Below are 20,660 nucleotides of genomic sequence, written 5' to 3'. Positions count from 1 at the left end.
GGAGCGCACAACGACGGCGGCCAACGCCAACGAACCGCTGCGCTGGGACTGGTTGGCCAAGTGCCACCGGCACTAACAACAACGCAGAGCAACGGAACACAAGAGGCCAGGGACATATGACAATAAAGCTTACTACTCGCACTTGCAGCGAGCACTACGATAGAACGCCAGCAGTGCGGGGGTTGTGCAGCCCAACGAACAACCTCCCTGACACCACGGCCCCAATCCTGCGGTTGCCAGAATTCAGGGCCCTCAAACTGTCGGCACGCCCATGGCTTGGGCCCTCGCAATAATGATAATAAAGTGACACAAGCTGGACCCCGCTTGTTGCCGGTCCAGGTCCAGGTCCAAGTCCCGGCCCAGGCCTGGCATTGGCATTGGCATTAGCATTGCCATTGGCAACACTCATTTGATACTGAATGCAGAAGCTCCTCACCGAGAGGGCCCAATCCCGCTGCCCTCTACAGTTTAACCTCATGGTCTACTGTGACTTACGAGATCTTGACTGTAGCGAAGCGGGGACGTGGACATGTCCCACAGCCACGATCAACTGCCCACACCTTTTTACTCAAACCCCTCCCCTTCCCCTCGCCTCGCGGGCTTCGAAATCACTACGTCCCGAAAGTGAGAGCGCCATTAATCAGCCCCCACTTGAGACGACTGGGGGAAAAGGTTGATGAAGCACGGTCGGTTGTCGGCAGGGTGAACCCAACTGCTCGATTTCTGAGAACGCGGACCTGAAGTGGTTTACCAGGTCAGGAAACGGGTACTGTGTTCCATAGGCACTAGGTACTTGACCCGAGGATCGCGAGCTAACAGCTCACCAATTCCCATCGTGTGGCCCCTGCAAATCGAGATCGATCTGCACATCCTCCCAACCGCCGTATCGGACCAGGATCGACAAAACCCAAGATCGAAAACACTTTCCCTCCACCCCAACTTCCCCCACTGCTGCGCTCCTGTGCTGTGATACGTACCATGCAGCAAAGACTGCTCGCACTGGCACCTGCCGATGCGCCGAGTCGCTGCAGGGATCTGGGCTGGGCGTCCAAGTCCTTTTACGGGTGTTGGTGCTGGCGCTGATTCTGATGCGTGTGAAGCGATTCAGCCACGAGACGGTGCTGCTTCTTGTTCAACCAGATCCAGGAGCCTGTTAAGACACAGGTTCGGGAGTGTGGACCTTATCAGCAGCATCCATCTTACTTCGCTTCGCTCTACCAGCCCAATTGACACAGGAAGGGGGTGGAGACAGGCACACCTACTGTAGTGTAAATGTCGTTCCACGCCACTGACATGGGACGTGGAGGCGCACCTGGCTGGGCAGGTGGCAGCTGGGGAGAAACACTTCCCGATTCCGTTAGCCGCAGGCCGAGCCCAAGAGCGAGCCCAAGAGCAACTCTGGAGCAAGAGCAACCCTGCAACGCAACAAAAACGCTACAGTAACGCTAACGCTCGGCTGAATAGGCACTGGGCACTGGGCTGGGCAATGGGTAGTGGGCGATGGGGGCAGGGGCAGCAGCTCGGGCTCGGTAGGGAAACCGCAGCAACGAGGACGGGAGTCAGTTCCCCCGGTCCCCTGCTGCCTTCCTGACTGCGGGTAGCGAGGAGCTGGAGAGAGAGAAAGAGAGAAGTGCGTGTGGGCGCTGGTATTGGTTCTACGGCTCGCTAGCTCAACTGGCAGTCCGTCCTTCTCCTCACCCTCACGTCGCCTCCTCCTCCTACTCCTCGCTGCTCGCCTGCGCCCTGATACAACTGGCATATGTAGTGGCAGTAGTCTAATTACCTACCTCCTGGCTCTATATCCTTCGATCGCCACCCACATTCCTACAACCTTTTCAGCCCATCGTTCCTGTTTTTATCTTACACAAGCTGGATATACAGTACACACACACACACACACACTTACACACCAAACCTGGACGATTCGGATACGTTCGAGGTGACACAACCAACTCACGCACCACTACAATAATTGAACTTCGCCGAGTCACCGTCACACCTCAACATCACCTCAGTCCTGGACAGACTCACTTATTTGGCTGAGCCTGCTCCTCTTACTAACGTCAACATGCCTCCCAAGGGCTCCCGTATGTCAACCGGGAGTGCCGGTCCCAATGTGGGCGTCCCCAGGCAGGTGTGTATTGGTCTTTGTCCCATAATTCAAGGCCTGCTCATCTGATTTGTATCTAGAGCGAGAGGACCGCCTCGGAGAACAAGGAGAGGGCGTACATCGCAGCCTCACGGAGAGGTGACCGCAGCCTCGAAGCCCGCGTGCAGTCCGCCTACGCTGCTTCCGAGATCCACAAGCAACGCACCGGCAAAGCCCTCAAGGTCTCCGAGCAGATCGTGCTGAATGAGGAAATGTACGAGGAAGAGGACGACCTCCCCGCTAGATACTCCGCCCTGCTCAACAATAACGACATTCTGGCCAGTATGCCACGTTTCCAGGCCTATGCTATCGCAACCCTCGGCACGAGAGCTGCAGCATACGACAGATTTCCCAACCTGCAGAGGGACCTCCAAAGAGAGGCCGATGTAAACGCCCAGTTTGCCGAGTTCTTCGGGCCTCGTGGATTTTCCAGTCGTCCAGCTGGAGGCTTCCAAACCAATGGCCCTTCCGCCCAACAGGTTCAGACCTCGCCACAGACGACCGCAGCGCCGTTTCCACCCACAACTCCTTCCCACCAGCCTGCATTCCACTACCCCAGCCCCCAGAACGCACTCGCCAGTCCTGTCGACAGCCATGTCGGAAGCCCAGCCACTGCCAATCCTATAATCTCCAACAGTGGCTTCCCTTCACCGAGCTTGCAAATGTCCATGCACCAAAGAAGCATGTCAATGGGTAACTTGGACGCTCTTCAGATAAGCGCGAATGGTCATTCCAGAACATCGTCCATCTCACCCGTGATGGCGCCTCAGGCCGCCCAAATGGCGGGTCAACGCCGAAGCTTCGGCGAAGCTTTTCCTGAGGCACAGTCGCCCTCGTCGACGCCACCAATGCCAGCTGCTTTCCGACAGGTTTCAGGCATGCCGTCCCCTGGAATGCCAGCTCCTATGGGGACACCACACAACCAAAACATTCAGCGCCGCGCATCACATTCATCACCGCTGTCGCCTGGGTCACTTCAGCCGGCGTATGGGACTGGCTTCACCAGCGAGTTACCAGGCAACCTGCGCGGCATGTTTCCCCAGGACACTGACTTTGCCGGGTTCTTTTCGGGCGGCCAGTCCCCCGCTGCTACCAGGTCTAATGCTACCCAAGCTCCTTTCCAACTCCAGCAGCACGGGGATTTGCGCGAGCTACGTGCGAGGAAACAATCCCGCGGCCGGAACACTCAACCAACTCCCGGGCCAAAGAAGGAATCACAGGCAGCGGTGAAGAACGAGAAGGAGCAAACGCCACATGCGAAGCTGGAGAAGACAGCGGTTAGCAATGTGGTTAAAAAAGAGACTACGGTAGACGACCAGACATTTTCCGAGAGTGACCCACTTCAGCTTTACACGCAAAGCCAGCCACTCGGAGCAGTGAAGCTCGAGACAGCAGACCTTCCGGACAATGCGGCAACACAGGTTCTTCCCGACTGTCTTGAGGAGAGCAACCTAGACGGCAACGATTTTCAGCAGTTCTACAATACCGATGACTTCACTACGGATTTCTTCAACGCCACCTCTAATTTCGATCAATTTGACTTCGATTCGTATCTTCAGATGCCCGCATCGCAGTCGGAGGTGGAAAATTAGCATCTTGATGATCTCAACCACAATTATCACTTCTCCGCACTCATGCGGTGGTATTCATGAAGCTCAGGCATACGATATCGTTCAATTCAGAACCTCTAGTGTCGGTCGATTGGCACTACAATTCACGGATCAGAGCTCAAAAAGAACACTCAACCAGAACAAAAAAAAAAGTAAAATCCAAAGAGAAAAAAATCCAAAAACGAGCGGTCTGGGTGCATCCGATCTAATTGGTCGTATGGAGTTGGGGAACTGTTCTTTGAAGATACCCTCGGGCTATCCAGTCGTATTCATTCCCAGTTTCTTCTGGCTCGATTCATCTGAAACGGTCTTCCAGACGGTCCTGTTCCCCCGGCTTGTTCGCATCTTCCGAGACCAGCATTTGCCGCGGGCCTGGGAGCCGAAGGAGCCAAGCAGGACTTGACGACCTGTATGAGCTCGTAATGATTAACTTTCTGGGGTCTTCTATCTTCTTTTGAAATATTTCATGTCGAATCATCCCGAAGTGGTAGCGAAGAAAACAGCATTCGAACCTATTAGGGCATTCGAAAAGGACAAGCGTTGCATTTAACGGGGCACATCAGTTGGGTAGTTTGCTTGATGGTAGGGGAAAAGTCAAGCATCAGCGGTGTTGGCAAAATCTGATTTTTGAACATAATAATCATTTGATTCACATTTCACGCTCGGCCGGAGGACGGTTAGGAGGTGGAACATTGGATAGGATACCCACGCCTTGATGATTCCAATCAAAAAAGACATTCTTTTCAATAATGCCGCGCCGCACGGAAACGTCATGGCTGCGTGAATTGTAGAACGTTTGAAGTGACACGCTCTCTTCACCCCATGGCCGACCAGCCCTGAAGTGATGTGTGCACCGCGGGTGTACACTGGACCCAGGCTCTCGTTCCAAATTCTCTAAGCCCGGAAGGTGCTCCAAATGTCGATGCCTCGTCCCGCCGCCCGTAATGAGGCTCGGAACAGAGCAATTGAGCTGCTTGCGATACACGGGTTGTGCGTACGTATACGCGTATATACTAACGTTCTGAGATGGTTACACTGTGAGACACTTTCCCCTCACCATCGGACTAGCTTTCCCGCCCGAGCAGAGAGCACAGATAAGGCAACCGGAACAAGAGTTAAATAGGCACTGGAGATGGCTTTCCGCTTCAAAATACATGCTAAACTTGTCAAGAGTCTCATAACTACATACAGGCCCCCTAGATTTGGGTGTGCCATTCTGGGTCTTGTCTAACAGTATCATCGTCCTCCTTGGTGGTCTAGCATCACCGTCGTCAACCCATCATGCTCCTGTTCAGCCACTGCCTACTTGTCTAATTCCTCTGTTGGCAACAAAGTTGGTGTATGTGATTTGACTCTGGATTGAATGTGCATTGAAAGCTGTGGATGTCGCGACATTCGCAAACGCGACTTGATGAGTCTGTAACTCGCAGCCTCTCGCCCTGCTGCGTGCGCTGTGCCCTAGGTCCGTCCAACAACTTGCGACGCTCCCTCGTCGCTCGGCCATTGACCCGGCTGTCAAATGCCATCGTGCCCCAAATGCTCGCCATACCAACACTAGCCATAAAACTTTCCAGCCAGATTGACGAACAGCTGAGGGAGGTCAACCGGCAGGGGAGACGCGACACGCCTCAGATCCAAAATGTCCATCCACGACCTGCGAGTGGGATGCGAACCTGGTCGATATTTTTGATGACTTCTTCAGTCATCGATTCCCCATCTTTCTTTCCCTGGTCCGGCTTCTGTTCGGTCGTCTTCTCAGAGCCCTCGTCGCCGCCACCCCCCTTGCCGCTATCTTCGCCGCTCTTCCCGTCGCCGGGTTTGCCACCACGCCCTGGCTTCTCGTTCTTCGAGTTGCCGCTCGCCCCAGCAAAGGCTGCCGATCGCGGGTTCGACGCCACGCGCATATTAGTTGTGTCGTATCCAGAGCGCGGCATGGCGCCGGCATTTCCTCTCCGCCGATGTGGTCTGTTTATGAACGGCGAGAACGTGGTAGGAACCAAAGGAACGACCAGGGGCAACTGATTAGGCTTATGGTCTCCTTGTCTTTTGTGAATGCTGAGAGTATCTTCGGCCGAGCGACTAGCAACTTCGCTACGACACACCTCTTCCAGATCTTGTGCTCCCTCCCACTGGTGGCTCCTGGGTGTCAGTCGAGCAGTGCTGCTAAATAAGGCCGACACTGGGGACCAGGCTTGGCTTGGGATGATCCCTTCCCACTGGTGGCTCCTGGGCATAAGATGCACGCTGTTGCTGAATAGACTCGACGTAGGAGGCCAGACTCGGCCTGGAGTGGCCCCCTCCCACTGGTGGCTCCTGCGCGCAATGCACACAGTGTTGCTAAATGATGCGAGGTTCTGGAGGGGCGCTTGGCTTGGTATGGCCCCTTCCCACTGATGTGCTCTGAGGCTGAAGGACGCCGAAACCACGTTGAAGCCTTCGCGCGGGTATCTCTTCGTGTGCGAAACGCCGTCGAGCTCAAGCTGACGGACGTGAAAAGGAAACCACCGGCAGGACTGGCATCTGCATATTCTGGCGGTGCTTTCGGGCGTTGCTCTGCTTGGGTAGTCCGTGACGGGCTGGGGAAATCGTCGCGGCAAGAGGCAGATCGTGAAGAGGTAGCGGAGACCTTTCGAGAGTTTGGGCGCCATTTTTGCTTGAAGTTGTGGTGGTAGCTTGGTTATACAATGTGCTTGGAGGCGCTTCTATGACTCTTTGAAGATTTGTGTTCGTTGAAAGAGCTGCTTGCTCAACATGCGTCAGATCTTGAAGTTGTTTGCGTGGATTCTTTTGTTCCAGGATAGATGGAACGCCTCAGCAGTGTCTCACATGTTTAGTTTGCGAAGCCCATCAAATTTATTCTTGAGATTTTATTGCATCTTTTGAATCTTTTGAATTTTGTGCTCTCAGACATACACCTTGCTGGGCAAGTGACTGGTATTGGTGTCAGTCTAGTAGCGCACCAAACGGTGCCGTGGACTGGTCACGGAGAACATCAAGGTTCGTAATGCCACCAGCGGCTAGGGAGTTGGGCCAAATGCTTGGGTTATCGTTCTGTAGCGATTTCATCTTGAGCTCTTCGAGAGAGCCCGTAGTCCAGGCATATTCCCATATCCCAAGCTTGGTGCCCAAGAACCACCGGTTGTGGGTGGCATATTTCTCATGACGGACGGTCGGATATTGAGGTAATAGTCTAATTCAGCAGCTTTGTGTTTGTTAGAACTCGGTTTCGGCCAACAATCAGACATGATTGAAGCAATGCAAATAAAAACACAATAATTGAAAAACAAGGTACGTAGCAGGAAGAGTGGCTCATGTGATATCGCTGGGATTCAAATGAGGCCAGAATCAGAGAGGGTATCATACCTGCAACGGTCCAATCATTTTCGAGCAGCTTTCCGAAGTATTGCGCCTCAAGCCGACAACGCCGGAGCGTCTCCGCCTCGAACAGCCTTCCGGCGCTGACTAAGGCGGTCTCGACCTCAAGCTGCCAGAAGTCCGTCTTCCATCCCTCCCTTGCCTTCGCGCCATAAAGAGCGGCCAGGCCCGCATCGCCTTGATGGATGTAGTAAGACGCCAGTCGGTGGAAGCAGTTGGACCGGATATTTCGGTCGAGCATATCCCAGGCCTCGAGAGGTAATCTCTCAAGCTTCCCGTCGCCAGCGCTACTGGAGCTTTCGATTGACTCAGGCGTGACGGGACTAGAAGCCTCGCTAGTGGTGAGCTGATATTTTCTCTCCACGTTCTCAATCAGCCTCTCATTCCTCGCCGCGAAGTCGTTCGTGAAGTGGTCATAATTGAGGTGTGTCAGCAGGACGACGTCCTCCATATGTCTGGAAGCGGTGTGTCCTGGGCCCCAATGCTTCTGAACTTCGCCCAGAAGATGGTCGTAATCATCGCAAAGTGCCTTGACCCTCGGAGGATCCGTGGCATGCGCATGCCGTATGTGATTTCTCCTTGCAAGCAAAGTGCTGCGGTCCCTAGGCCCTCGCAACTCGGACAGGAGATCACACCAGAGACCTGATGCGCAGCCAATATAATGCCGTAGAAATGCCGGGTTCGATTCGGCTAGGGCATGCAGGCTGGCAAAGCCCGCCCCGATGATTTTGTCCCGCAGGCCTACGGCCGTCAATCTGTTGATATGTGCAAGCAGGATCACGAAAATGTCGTGTCTTCCGTAGTGCAAAAAGAGATCGGGCAGGTCGATGAAGAAAAAGTAAAATGTCGAGGAATAGTCTGTCTGCAAAGCCTCCTCAACCTCAACAAAGGCCTGGCGGAGGATCTCGCCACCGTTAAAATGCTCATTCTTGACGAAGCTATCCATTGCGATGCGAAACGAATCGTAGAAGGCGTAATTATAGGCGGAAATCAGACCGGTCCCAGAAGACTTTTGCCATTCGGGCTTGCGCGAGAAGAAGCTATAGACGTGATTCCTGATATCAGTGAGAACAGACTGCATGAAGCGAGTGCCATCATCGGCGTGGGCTACTTGGTACGAAAGGACGCTGAGTTGGGGATATTGTGACCGGCGCATCATGGGTGCTGGCGCAGTCGTGGCTATTTCCGCTGGTGGAGAAGCCTCTTGGGTTTTCTGCGACGAGGCACAGTCCTTTTTCCTGGCTGGCTTGGCGGGCCGTTGCCGTTTGACCCTGTGACAGGACTTGCCGGTCGACTTCTCGATGGCTTTGCCAGAGGACAGATCCCGTCGCATCCTAATGGAAGGACTTAGTATCGCTGTCTCGGAGAGCACGATGATAGGATGAGTCATCTGGGACTGTACCTTTTGCAGTTGTATTTACTCCATGTCCATCTGGCAAACTGGGCCTTGTACATTCTCGGACTGGACACGAAAAGGTCAGTTGGTCAGCTCAAACAGCGAGGCGGTCTTGGCAGGCGGAAGGTGTGATGCCGTGTTGACAAAGATGCAAGCGTGCACATGGAGAAGAGGAGGTTATGCTCACGTGGCATGAAAGTTGTATGCCTTCATCCTCTCGACGACTTCATTGAGATTGAGGTTCTGACCCATGTACAAGTCCTTGATGACCTGCTTATGCGCCTCCCAGTCCAGGGGCGCAGGGGCGGCAGGGGGAGGGTCATGAGGCGGCGGGCCATCTGAGGAGGACGAGGCCGAGGTGGGAGTTGTCCCATCGGTAGAGGGTGTAGTCACCACCGGTCGTTCGGCCCATGCCACATGATGAACTGGCTGTATGGGCGGCAAGGCCGCAGAGGCGATTGCATATCCAGGGCCGCATTCCATGTTGGTGGGTGGCTGTCAGACGGCCATGAAAAGGGGGGCATGCAGCCTATGCGGCAGTCTGGATGCAGGAGCCAGAGCCGGCGAGAATATCAACTGAGGGACCGGCTGGATCCGGGACATAAATGTCTTGTTTGCTTCGTCCAAGGGTGCCGAGGTGGCGTGGTAGACGAAGCAGATGTGAGGCACTCAAGACTCAACAATATGTGTGCGCGGGTGTGTCAGGGGCGAGTCGCGTCGGAGGTCGCGGTATCCCGGAGCCCAGAGCCTCTTTGGGGGCCATCAAAGGGCGAAGGGCATGGCAAAACGCAGCAAGAGCAGTTGTTAGATGAGGGCAGCTGAGTGAGTGAGTGAATGAGTGTATGTTATGTATGGTATAGGGCTGAAATCTGGGGGTGAAGGTGAGGGCGAATGGCAGTAAGCCGATGAATGAGTGGCACTCTCACTCAACAAGTTGGTGGTGGTGGTGTGTCGTCTTCGTCTCGTCTCGCCGTGTCTCGCCTACAGGAAGGAGCTTAGCACGGAGGAGTAGCGCAGGTCGTAGTCGCAACAGCCGCAGAAGCAGGTTGATCTACCTTAGGTAGTTGCCTGCAGTTGGCCCAGTCGCCAGTCTTGCCAGTCTTGGCCCCTGCCCGTTGACAAAACCCCCCTGCTCATACCGAGGTACCCGAGTGTGACAGCACCCATAATTTCCCGCAGGGCGAGCAAGTCCGCCTCATTCGGCAGGAGCCTCCAACAGTCTCCATCACGCCTTACTGTGACTATACTGTGACTACTGTGACTATTGTGACTACCCCCCCTCTCCCCTGCTGTTCCCCTGCCAGTGCCCTGCCAGTGCCCTGCTAGACGAAACCACCCTTGCCTTGGCCAACCCCCATGTGGCCCCCTGCCGCGTCCTCTGCCCCCCAGCTTGGAGAAATGCAGGTCGGGTTTCTGGGTTTCTGCTTCAGTGCGACGCTCCACAGCTGACGCCGCCGCCATGCGATATATCGCATCTTTTCTCGAGATGGTCTCGTCTAGAGATTGGTTCCCTCTGATCTGGTCCCACGCCGTCGGTAGCGAGCAAGAATTGGACCAGAACCTCGGCTTTGTTTCTGGCACGTCGGCCATGTCCTTCAATTTGCATCCTGTATTACAATAAGATTTATAGCCCAGGGTCCAAACTTTGTTTGCTGCATGTGGATACATGTATGCTGGAGGATATCCGCGGGGGACCCATATCACCGTCCTGAGTGCGCGATACGCGGTTGATGAATTCCCTCACTCGGCACTCGGAGGGAATTCATCGTCCTTCTCCTTCTGGCTTCAACTCAGATGCTGGCTTTAATATCAGCCTCTTATTCAGTTGGGTATCATCAGACGCGAGGCATCGTTCACTCCCTATTACCATCATCATCACCCTCACCGTCCTGGCCTCTCGGTCTGTCCCTGGACTTGTCCTTCTTGCCCTTCTTTGCCTTCGCTTTCTCCTTCTCCGCAACCCGGTTCCACAGCTTCTCCTCGGGCTTCACCTCGGGGTCCACTTCCTTGACGAACCGCACCCAGTCGCCCCGCCTGAACTTCCACTGGTCGCCCTTCCACGTCCGCCATACGCTCCTGCCCGTCCAGCTCTCCCGTAGGCCCTTCTCGCCCGCCCCCAGCGTGGTCATGATCCGCTCCTTGAGGTGGAACGGGACCACCCCCGCCTGCGCCTCCGGCCCACCGGCAGCCTTGGACGGGATCCCCACGATCGCGTTGACCACGTTGTGCCCTATCTGAGAATGCGCCAGCTCCATCACACGGGGCGCCAACTTGGTCACCACCGCCTTGTGAAAGTTGGGCACCTGTGCGGGCGACGATAGCGCCGTGCGGATGACGATCATGGACGGCGTCGTCGACGTCGCGAGGTGCACGAGCTGGTCCGAGGATAGGGACAGCATGGAGTTCTGCAGTGTGCTCGCTGGCGCCCCGGGGATGCCAAGGAGTGCAGTGGCAAGCTGGCAGCCGTGTGACACGGTGGCAGCTTTTTGCTTGTCGGTCTGCAATGATGGCTGGAATTTCTTCGCTGGGTCATCGTCTTTAGAGGTAGATTCGTTGTCCAATCCGCAAAGCTTGGGGATAAGGTTAAGGCCATTTGTAGAGTCGTATGCAGCACACACCGCCTCCAGCAATCCCTCAAGTTCTTCAGTCACTTGCCGCACATTACACCGCTCAAAGAGGGCCTTCAAGACGTTGTACCGTTTTGCCGCGACGATTTTCGGTATCTCTGGCACCATCTTCCGTGCAGACTCGGCGACATCATCTTTGCCCATGCGGTTCAGGGCTTTGATGGCTGGGTAGCAGGCGATGTCGTTACGCATATATGTGTGTATCCTGGGGCTGAAGAAGTTCGCGTTAAGGGCTTTGAAGATCTTGGCTGGTGCGTGGGTCACAATCGTCTCGAGCAGCCTTGACCCAATTGGGTCGTACATCATCGAGTTGACAAAGTCCGAGGCGGCTGTCGAGTTATCGCTTAAGCTCTCGGGTGCGTCTGGGAGAAGCTTCAGAAGCAGTAGTTGGCCCCTCTTCTCCTTGTCCTTGCCGTTCAGGGATATGTCCAGGTCCACCATTAATTGCAGTACAGGGTTGCCTGTCGGGTGTGTCGCTAATACTCGAAGAGCAGTCGAGTCCATTGACGAAGTCGTGTCCTCGAGGATCTTCTGCGTGGCCAGAGTAAACGTTTCTGGCACAACTCTGACCTGTCCGTTCATCTCGTCGGTCTCGGTTCGCCCGCCCTGCACAGAAATGTGCTCTTTCCTCTTGCTCTGCAGTAATGACTTGGTCGAGACCTGATCCAGCGGCCGGCCTGAAAGAACCATAAGAAGCACACGGAGGGCATGCGACCCAAACCTGTCGGAGAGCAAGTACGACAGGTGAGCCTCGAGCTCGTCTAAGGTGAACAGGAATAGCTCCTCCATTGACGCCTTGGTTGCCTTCTGTTCGCCCTCGCCCTCCTCGCCTTCCTCGGCCTGCTCCTCTTCTTCGACCATGCCGCTCAACTCCCGGGTCACAACGGGGGCCGACTGTATGAAGAGCTTCTCACAACAGTGACTTGCGAAGCGATGCGTGACCAGCGTGACGAAATGCTCAGTGAAGGCCTCAAACAACCGCTTCTTTTGCCTCGTGTTGCTCAACAATATCAACCTCTCCATCAGCCTCGAGCAAGACTGGCTGCTCGCCAGCTTCAGCTCCTTGCCCACTGCTTCGGTATATATGCTCTGGAGGAAGTAGCCTCTGTCCTCGTCGGACTCGAAGTCGTTGGTCTCGAGCTTCTCGTCCGCGCTGCGGAAGTATTCTTGTTCCTCGTCCGTCAGCATGCCGAAAAACTCGCGCTCTGGTTCTCCTGAGCCACCTCCTCCGCCATTGTATTGCGGTTGCTCCGCGCCACCGTTGTAGCCATCCTCGTTGAAGGGGGCGTCCTCGTCGCCCTCGGCCGCCTCGATGCGCTGGCGCTTCCTTTCTTGCTTCGTCTCGTCATTCTCGAGCTCGCGTTGGCGCTTCTTGGCCTTCTTTTCGTCGCGGATGAGCTGCCTCTTCGATTTCTTGTCTCGGGCCATGTTTGATGTGTTGTGGATTGTTGCAAAGGCAATGCGCGAACTAAGGTTTGGAGCGGCTACAATTATCGAAACTTTTTGATCCTAGGGTCTTATCGTTATCGCTATCGTAACCCTAGAATTGGGGGGGGGGGGTTCATGCTGAGATGGCTCCCCTCAGATTCCTTCGAACATTGATGCTGTAAGTCTATTCTACCTTTTCCCTCTATGATGCGTCCCTTCGTCCCTCGTTACCAATCTTGCACTGTATAGCCTAGCAGGCCTGTTTAGGTCATGATCCAGACTCAACGTCGCGACCAATTGCCTCCAAGGCCGTGATCAGCCCGATCAACGTCTCTCTTCGCGTCTGTACATTGACCACAACCCTGAAGAAGCTCCCCTTCGGTACATCACTCCTCGAGCCGTTGAAGGCGGCGTAGTCAATCATGAAGCCCCGGCCCTTCAGCCTCCTGACCATCTCGGCCGTCCTCTTCGTGTTCTCCTCCGCTACGTCCGTAGCCTTGTAGGCAAAACAGACCTGCAGACATGGCGGCGGGGTCTCCGAGACCAATGTGAAGCCGTCCCTGGTCCCAATTTCCGTGGCCAGGAACGCGGCCATCTCAAAGGCATGGTCGACCTGCCTCTCAAAGCCATTAGGCCCGTAATACACCCAGCTCAGTGCTAGCTTGAGACTGTCGCCTCGGCGCCCGCACTGCAGCGTCAGGTCTGCCAGGTCATAGATCTCCTCGTCGTCGCCACCATCGCCGTGGAAGAGATAGTCGGCGTCGGTCTTGTTGGCCTTGTGGAACACGCGCATGTCCGGGCCCAGCAGGAAGGAGCAGGTGACGGGCGTGTTCATCATCTTGTGCGGGTTGACCGTCACCGAGTTGGCGAGGTGTGCGCCCTGGAGCTTGTGGCGGTGCTGCGAGGAGAAGGCGACGGGCCCGCCCCAGGACGCGTCCACGTGCATCCACAATCCCTCGGCTCTGCAAATAGCGGAGATCTCCTCCAGGGGATCGTACGATCCAAGAACTGTAGATCCGGCCGTGGCATTCACGTAGAGAGGCGTGAAGCCCTGCTTGCGTGCTTGTTGGACCATGGCTGCGAGGCGCGCGGGGATCATGCGCCCCGCCCTGTCCACCGGAACCAGCCAGACGTTGCTCTTGCCAATGCCGCACGTCATGGCAGCCTTCTCAACTGAATAGTGGCCGTGCTCGCTGGTGAAGAGGACAAACTCGTACACACCATTGCCACAGGCCTTGGTGTTAGGATAGAGCGTAGACCGGGCGATAACAAGGGATGTCATGTTCGACGCACTGCCTCCCGAGATAGTGACACCACCAGCATGCGGCCCATCAAAGCCAAAAAGTCCGGCCAATTTCTTAGCAGTAATCTTCTCGATGATGGTGAGAGCGGGCGAAACAGAGTAGACGTGCAGGTTGGTGTTCAGCGCTGCCAAGAGCATCTCTGTGACGACACCGACGGCATTGGTTGAGCTGTAGAGCTTGTCCAGGAAGCCCTGGTCCCAGGTGTTGACGCTGAAATTGAGAATCTGCGAGATGGCCGCGGTCAAGCCGTCCTTTCCCAGCCCCTCGCCTGCGGGGAGGATATCACGTAGGTGTTGGTGAAGGTCTTTGGCGGGGACCAGGTCGCCGCGGATGAGAGCGTTGGCAGGCTGTGATGTGGCCTGGGGGTCTCCTCCTGTGGCCCTGATGGTTGCATTATCATCTGCTTCTCTGACAAATGGGACTATGAGAGATTTGACCGCGTCGATGAGCTGGGTTGTGTCAGTGAAGGTCTGCTGTGGTCGCGTTGGAGGTGACTGAAGTCTGGGCTTACTTCCGCAACCTCGTCTGCTCGACCAGCCCCAATGAGGGGCTGTTGACTGTCCCAATCCATCTCAAGAAAGTGCTGAGAATCCGGTTGCTACACAGCTTCCGAAAATCAAGTATTGACGATTTTTTAGTCGAGTCACAAATCCTGCTCGTCTGGCCGGCTAAGATGTCAGCGATTGCAAATCAGGTCCTGTATCGGAGGCGGCTTTGGCGTCCAGACGACCCCCCAAAATGAAGGACTCAGTGATCCTTCAGTAGCTATGAAAATGTCTCATTCTGGGGGTTAGGACATTTTGAGATAGTCATCCTCTAAGTAGGAGACTCTCGTCTCTTTCTGCCATCAACATCCAACAGCGTAACTCTGGTGTGTCCAACATGTCACGCTCAATATCTGAAGATCTGTGAGAGGACTTCTCTTCTCCTCTGTCGGGGGGGGGGGATTCCCAACCCTGAGGTTTTGGTTGGGACCCTCCCCCCCAAGCCTTCTCTTGAACTGGTTCTGGAGGAGAAAGGCCGCCGAGAATAGCACAAATATTCACCACCACTTGGCCATCTGTCTCCTGCCAAGCTACTGGATCGATTGCGTTCTCGCTCTCGTCAAGTGGCCGCCAATGGTTTCATGGAAAAGCCCCCAACGTTCGACATGTAGGACACCAGAAAGCGACCGGTGAATGATTGATCGGGTGCGGTGGACGCCACCAGAAGATAGTATTGGCGGCTCTGTTTTGAAACGGTCGATATGGGACGAACTTCTGCCACATCCGTTGCCCCTCTTTGTGCTGCTGCGTGGTCTAGTCTATCTACACTACATGAACCACCACGCACGTCGAGGGGATGGTTTCACGCTAACATGGCAGAGAGGGGTGGTGGCAGACCGACTGGGCATCTAGATACAGATAGACTGGTAGATAGCCTACCAGACAGGCATGACAAGCCTCAATCAAGTGCGCCGGCGATGCTTGTCCCCCAACGGCCGCTACTGTGCACAGTTTTAAGGTGTATCGGCGTGGCGCGGGCGGCTCGAGAGTCCCCTGCCACACGTGGGAACGACGTGGTTCTTTCCAGGTTGTGCGGAGGGCTAATCCCTTTCAACGAGATAGTATCGCGCCCGGTAGCGTGTGCTACTATGTAGTCTAATAAAGGGGAATGGAGTCCTGTGAGAGCCTGACCGTCGATCCATGCCCCTTGCAGTATGGGGCAACGGTGCCTTATTTGATACACGCTGCAGAGCCCTCCAGAAATCGAAGTCGAAATCGAAATCGAAATCAAATGAATAACACCACCAAAATAGGGGTAACAGATTCTGCACACCTACCCCGCCATCCCGCATACGCATGGCATTGCCTGTAGCAGGTGGCAGCTAGGGTGTAGCGAAAGCATCGGGACAGCAAATCGGAAGGGGACGGCTGAGGTTGAGACGATGTCGACTGGTTGGATCGCTGCGAGAGGCATTCGCCAATAAGATCATACAGCGGGACCGCACCATCACGTCTATACGCACGCACACATACACGAAATCATACCCGACACACTGAATGCACCAATTGGGGGTCCCCAGAGCAACGGTGTCATCAGGGAGGTGGACGGTGGGACGGCGGAAATGGAAGATGGATGGAAGACAGACGACTCATCGACGGCCAAAAATACAACGGAGAAAAAAGAATTTTTCCCTGTTCCACGGAGGAAGGACGGGAGCCGTTCGGCAATCCCCATTCGATCGTGTCATCCACGGGAGTCCTGTGCTATTTTGCGTGTTGCAGGGCGGGCCCCGTTTTCCCTCAGGACGAGGAATCGAGAGTCCGTGGGTGAGGGGCGAAGGGGGGGCGAGGGGGCGAGGAAGAAGCACGGATGTAAATATCGGCCGATGCTGGTCTCCGAACTTGGTTCTCTCATGAACTGGACTATGGTTGATCATGACACACGTATTGAGCGGACCGTGGAAGACAGCATGCACAGTGTTATATAGGTGCATGCTGTTGTGGGCGAGAGAATACAGCAGGCAGGCAGACAAGCAGGCTCACAGAAACAGATACAGTACCTAGGCAGAGAGAGAACAGAGCAAGATTGCCATTTACATTGACAATGATATCTGCTCTGGTAGCGCACAGCACCCCCCTGCGACGGTGCACGAGCATATTTCCCCTTTGGGTCCTGTCATATCTCGGGGAAGACACCAGAGTGGGTAATCAATCCAAATGTGCCGCTGCTGCAGTGCACAATTAATCAAACGAGACGAAAAGAACAACTAGATAGATACAAGGTTTTAGCATTCTCTCTGTTCTTATTCTTCACCACCAGTCAATCATTGCTCTGCTTGCTCTGCTCAGCTCTGCATAGCCTTGGGCACAACCGCCGCCCGTCATCACCACCGGTGCAAACTCGACTCGCCTCTTGTCGTGTCGTCTCCTCTTCTTGTTATTAATATTGCTGTTATTATACATATTATTAGTACATCACACTACAGTTCACACTAGTCGATCGAGTACCCTTCTAGTCCACCTTCTACTCCGTACACTAGACCACCACCTACTTTCCCCTTCGCTTCTCCTCATCACCTCTTATTACTTGCAGCACCTGTCATCGGCCCCACCCCGCCCACACCTGCAGCAGCAAAAGAGCGAAGCAAGACCACAAGAGAGAGCACCTCGGGACTTCTTGCCTGCCTGCCTACCTCATCGCGACCCAAGCTTCAACAGTTTCAACCAGTTCCAATCGCATCTCCTGCCCGACATCCACAACCACCCACAGCTATCAATTGTCTGCCCCGTTTCATCGCGACGCCATCGCTCTCCTTCCGACCATCCCTCGAACCGCCCTTTTTTGTGATACCCACCGATCGCTCACTCCTTCTCCAAGCTTGTGGAACAACCCCTCGACCAGGCGTCGAAACAAAACACGATCTACATTCAAACAAAACAGTCCAGGCCAGCAACAGTCCTCGTGCTTCCTCGTGCTTATCTACTCCTCCTGCGCACAACTCCTACCGGTCGAATGCTATCTCGCTTTGGTGCTTCAACTCGACCCAGCCCCCTCAACAACAGAACCCCCACATAGCCAGCGAACCCCGACATCGACGGCAATCTGGCGGCAAACGAGCTCTTCTCCATCTCGCGCAAGCACTCCATCCTGGTCCCGACGACCCCCTCCTCCTCGTCGCATAACCAGCCCTTCTACCTCTCGCACCGCTCCACCCTCACCCCGCCCGCCCCTTCCGCCGCCGCCGCCGCCGCCTCGCCCTCGACCCTGCGCAAGATGCCCTCCTCAGCAAGCTCCGCGAATCGCCCGCGGGCGGCCTCGCAGAACACAATGCACCAGCAGGCCGCGGCACAGAACCAACCACCAATCCCCATCTCCATAACCATCTGCGGCGACGGCGGCTGCGGCAAGAGCTCCATCACCCTGCGACTGGTGCGGTCGCAGTGGACGTCCGAGTACGACCCCACCATCGAGGACAGCTACAGCATCACCCGCCGCATCGACGGCGCCATCTACCACCTGCACCTGACCGACACGGCCGGCCAGGAGGAGTACCGCGGCATGTGGGCCACCTCCAACCTGGGCGCCGACGCCTTCCTGATGGTCTACGACATCACCGTCAAGGACTCGCTCGACTCGCTGGGCTACTTCAACGACCTGATCGACATGGAGGCCGAGACGCGCATGGACAACGCCCAGCGCGCCCGCAAGGCCGGCGTCAGCCCCACCGCCGAGTACGGCAGCAGCTCGTCCGCCAAGACCGTCGCGCCCGTCAAGATCGTCGCCGGCAACAAGTGCGACCTGCAGGAGAGCCGGCAGGTCAGCGCCGCCACGGGCCTGGACTGGGCCCGCCGCCGGGGTTGCGGCTTCATGGAGACCAGCGCCCGCCTCGAGGTCAACATCGAGGAGACCTTTGCCCTCATCGTCCGCAGGGTCGTCGAGGCCCGCCGCCTGGCCGAGATGGGCGTCTCCGGCGCCAGTGGGGCCGCCGCCGGTGGCCAGCTTGACAGGCGAGGTGCCACCAAGCCCCTGAGCCCACTGCCGAGGAGCGACGGAGTCAGCGAGAAGCCCGACGACCGGGACACGGCGGACGGGGATGATAGGAGGGCAGGCGGTGGGTTCTGGAGGAAGCTGAGGTGTTGGTGATGAGAATTGGTGATGGAAAGAGAAGGAGAGGGAGAGGAATGACCGATCTGCGTCCGTGGCTTATTTTCCGGTGGTGATGATGCGTATGATACGGCACAAAAAGTGTGGTGTTTTAATTTTTGGTTGGGCCCGGCTGGGCTGGTTCTCAAATGGGTTGTTCGTTCACTGGCCGGGGTTTCTCCCCAAGCGGCCAAAGTCCACTCGATCTCGTTCCGATCGACTCGTCCCCCCTTGTCTTTTTCTCGTTTCCTATGTCCGTATATGTGTTTATGCACTGTTGCTCTGGAGGGTTGCTTTTATATCCCCCTCCCTCCCTCCAAGCCATTATATCCCCCGGTTGTGTGGCCAGGCGTTTATGGTGGATCAGGCGTAGCTACGGTCGTTAGCTGAGCAGGAAGGATCTCAGCTTCATGGGATTCTTGGGGTTTGCTTGCTGTCTTTTTTGTCTTCGAAGTTCTGCTCGGAGAGGAAAGTATTGTTGGCCATATAAATGAGCCGTTGCACACACTCGTGTCAATAGATTTCCGGCTCGAAGCTTTCACGCGAGTTCTGTTAAATTACGGCCAATATTGACCAGCTAGGTGCTGAACTGATTCTGATACCATTGCATCTATCCACTCACGTCTTTCAACTGACATGCCGGGAAGGGGAATAGCCCTCTATCCGTTACCTTTCGCTCCATATCGTGCTCTCCTAGCCTGACTGACCTGTCGTAAATAACCTGAGACGCCCTGTAAAAATACCCTGTACCACGTCAAACTCCATCCTGTTTCCAAAGACGCCGTCAAGCACACAACACACACTCTATCCTCATCAAAGCTCCCAATGCTCGTCGGCCCACTCCCTCCAGCCCCTGTACTCGTCGTACAGGAGCTGCTCCTTGTCGCCGCGGTACCTAACGACCTTCATAGCGCCGGCGTCCGCGACCTCCCTCCACCGGTCCCGCCTGCCCTCCCAGCCGGCCTTGCGCATCAGGCTGACGAGGGTCTGCTCCTTGGTCCAGCCCTGCTCGGTAGCGACGTCGGGAAGGTAGGTGGCGCCGTGGCGACGGCCGTCCCACTGGAAAGATATGCGGATGCCGTGGGTGCCGAGCTCCCAGTCGAGGATCTCGGCGGCGTCCTCGAAGTCGGTCAGCAGCGTGACGGCAACCTGCAGCGAGGGGAGCTCGCGCGCCGACACGCGGCTGAAGCGGCTGTCGTGCAGCGCCGCGATCACCGCGTACGACGACAGGCCCTCGGCCAGCGGCTGCGCCTCGAACGTCCCGATGCACCCCCGCAGGTGGTACTCGCCCCCGCCCGCGGCCTTGTTCCACGTCACGAACAGCGGGTACTCGGCGTCCGGGTCCGTCACGGGCTCGGCTGCGCCGCCGCCGACCACGGACGTCGCTGAGGTGTTTGCTGACAGGGAGGTGGAGCTGGAGCTGCCCGATGCGGACTCGGGAGACTGCAGGGAGGATGTGGACGAGGACGAGGAGCTAGAGGAGCTGGTGTTGCCGACAAGGCGGCGCAGGGCGGGCAGCTTCTTGACGGGCTTGTTGGACTTGGCTTCGGCGGCGTCGTCGGAGGCGAGGAAGGCGGAGTACTCGGTGAAGGAGTTCTGTACCTCTTCCAGGTCTAGTCCTTTGCGGTTCTCGAGCTTCGCTGCGAGGGTCTCGAAGCAGTAGAGGCAGTGTTCGGCGGTGGCCATGGCTGCTGTGTGTTTTGGGTTGTCTCTTTGGTGAAAGAAAGACGTGGGTCGAGTGGCAGAGACTGGATCTGGTGAGAATGGTCAAGAGAGGGTGAAGAGAGAGGAGAGAGCCGAAGAGGAAGAGGAAGAAGGACGAGGCAGAGGAGGGCGGGGAGGGCGGAGAGAGCAGCGTCGAGCTGCTGCTTGTGAGAGGCAGGGAAGAGGTAGGAGGGGCGTGGAGAAGAGGAGTTGCAATGGTGCCTGTCTAACGTGCTGCAGTCCAACAATAGTCTAGATTATCAAGACGGGTAGAGGGAGTTGCGGGAGGGTGGTGAGACGACGGCTACCTGGTTACGTTAGGCTCAGCTGGAGGAGGGGTTAGAGGCCGAGCCGCGGGGTGCTCATTGCTCGCCTGCTCAGCTGCTCCAGCTGCTAGCCTGCGGTTACTGTATGACGGATCAACACCAGCATGTGTCT

General features: G+C 56.0%; 7 protein-coding genes across 7 annotated transcripts; 2 read left to right on the top strand and 5 right to left on the bottom strand.

Moving 5' to 3' along the window:
* Positions 1 to 2,068: 2,068 nt before the first annotated feature.
* J7T55_010804 (uncharacterized protein) lies at positions 2,069 to 3,741 on the top strand (the record flags this gene model as incomplete). Its single annotated transcript, XM_053130911.1, has 2 exons — positions 2,069 to 2,134; positions 2,191 to 3,741. The coding sequence occupies 2 exons, from the start codon at positions 2,069 to 2,071 to the stop codon at positions 3,739 to 3,741; spliced, it is 1,617 nt and encodes a 538-aa protein (XP_052991085.1).
* A 1,646-nt stretch (positions 3,742 to 5,387) lies between these two features.
* On the bottom strand, positions 5,388 to 6,407 carry J7T55_010803 (uncharacterized protein; the record flags this gene model as incomplete). The annotated part of the gene is made up of 1 exon (XM_053130910.1): positions 5,388 to 6,407. One exon carries the CDS (start codon positions 6,405 to 6,407, stop codon positions 5,388 to 5,390), a length of 1,020 nt encoding a protein of 339 aa, XP_052991084.1.
* Positions 6,408 to 6,702: 295 nt separating this feature from the next.
* Positions 6,703 to 9,013, bottom strand: J7T55_010802 (uncharacterized protein; the record flags this gene model as incomplete). Its single annotated transcript, XM_053130909.1, has 4 exons — positions 6,703 to 6,833; positions 7,123 to 8,468; positions 8,537 to 8,596; positions 8,718 to 9,013. The coding sequence occupies 4 exons, from the start codon at positions 9,011 to 9,013 to the stop codon at positions 6,703 to 6,705; spliced, it is 1,833 nt and encodes a 610-aa protein (XP_052991083.1).
* A 1,370-nt stretch (positions 9,014 to 10,383) lies between these two features.
* Positions 10,384 to 12,585, bottom strand: J7T55_010801 (uncharacterized protein; the record flags this gene model as incomplete). Its single annotated transcript, XM_053130908.1, has 1 exon — positions 10,384 to 12,585. One exon carries the CDS (start codon positions 12,583 to 12,585, stop codon positions 10,384 to 10,386), a length of 2,202 nt encoding a protein of 733 aa, XP_052991082.1.
* Positions 12,586 to 12,853: 268 nt separating this feature from the next.
* J7T55_010800 (cysteine sulfinic acid decarboxylase) lies at positions 12,854 to 14,460 on the bottom strand (the record flags this gene model as incomplete). The annotated part of the gene is made up of 2 exons (XM_053130906.1): positions 12,854 to 14,338; positions 14,401 to 14,460. 2 exons carry the CDS (start codon positions 14,458 to 14,460, stop codon positions 12,854 to 12,856), a joined length of 1,545 nt encoding a protein of 514 aa, XP_052991081.1.
* Positions 14,461 to 17,477: 3,017 nt separating this feature from the next.
* J7T55_010799 (uncharacterized protein) lies at positions 17,478 to 18,518 on the top strand (the record flags this gene model as incomplete). Its single annotated transcript, XM_053130905.1, has 1 exon — positions 17,478 to 18,518. The coding sequence occupies one exon, from the start codon at positions 17,478 to 17,480 to the stop codon at positions 18,516 to 18,518; it is 1,041 nt and encodes a 346-aa protein (XP_052991080.1).
* Positions 18,519 to 19,331: 813 nt separating this feature from the next.
* Positions 19,332 to 20,204, bottom strand: J7T55_010798 (mmecr1 family protein; the record flags this gene model as incomplete). The annotated part of the gene is made up of 1 exon (XM_053130904.1): positions 19,332 to 20,204. The coding sequence occupies one exon, from the start codon at positions 20,202 to 20,204 to the stop codon at positions 19,332 to 19,334; it is 873 nt and encodes a 290-aa protein (XP_052991079.1).
* Between the last annotated feature and the right edge of the window lie 456 nt (positions 20,205 to 20,660).

Source organism: Diaporthe amygdali (genome assembly GCF_026229845.1).
Source record: "Diaporthe amygdali strain CAA958 chromosome Unknown NODE_24_length_778219_cov_64_757418, whole genome shotgun sequence".
Taxonomy (NCBI): domain Eukaryota; kingdom Fungi; phylum Ascomycota; class Sordariomycetes; order Diaporthales; family Diaporthaceae; genus Diaporthe; species Diaporthe amygdali.
Note: the sequence above shows the minus strand (reverse complement) of the source record. Positions and strands in the feature narration are given on the sequence as shown.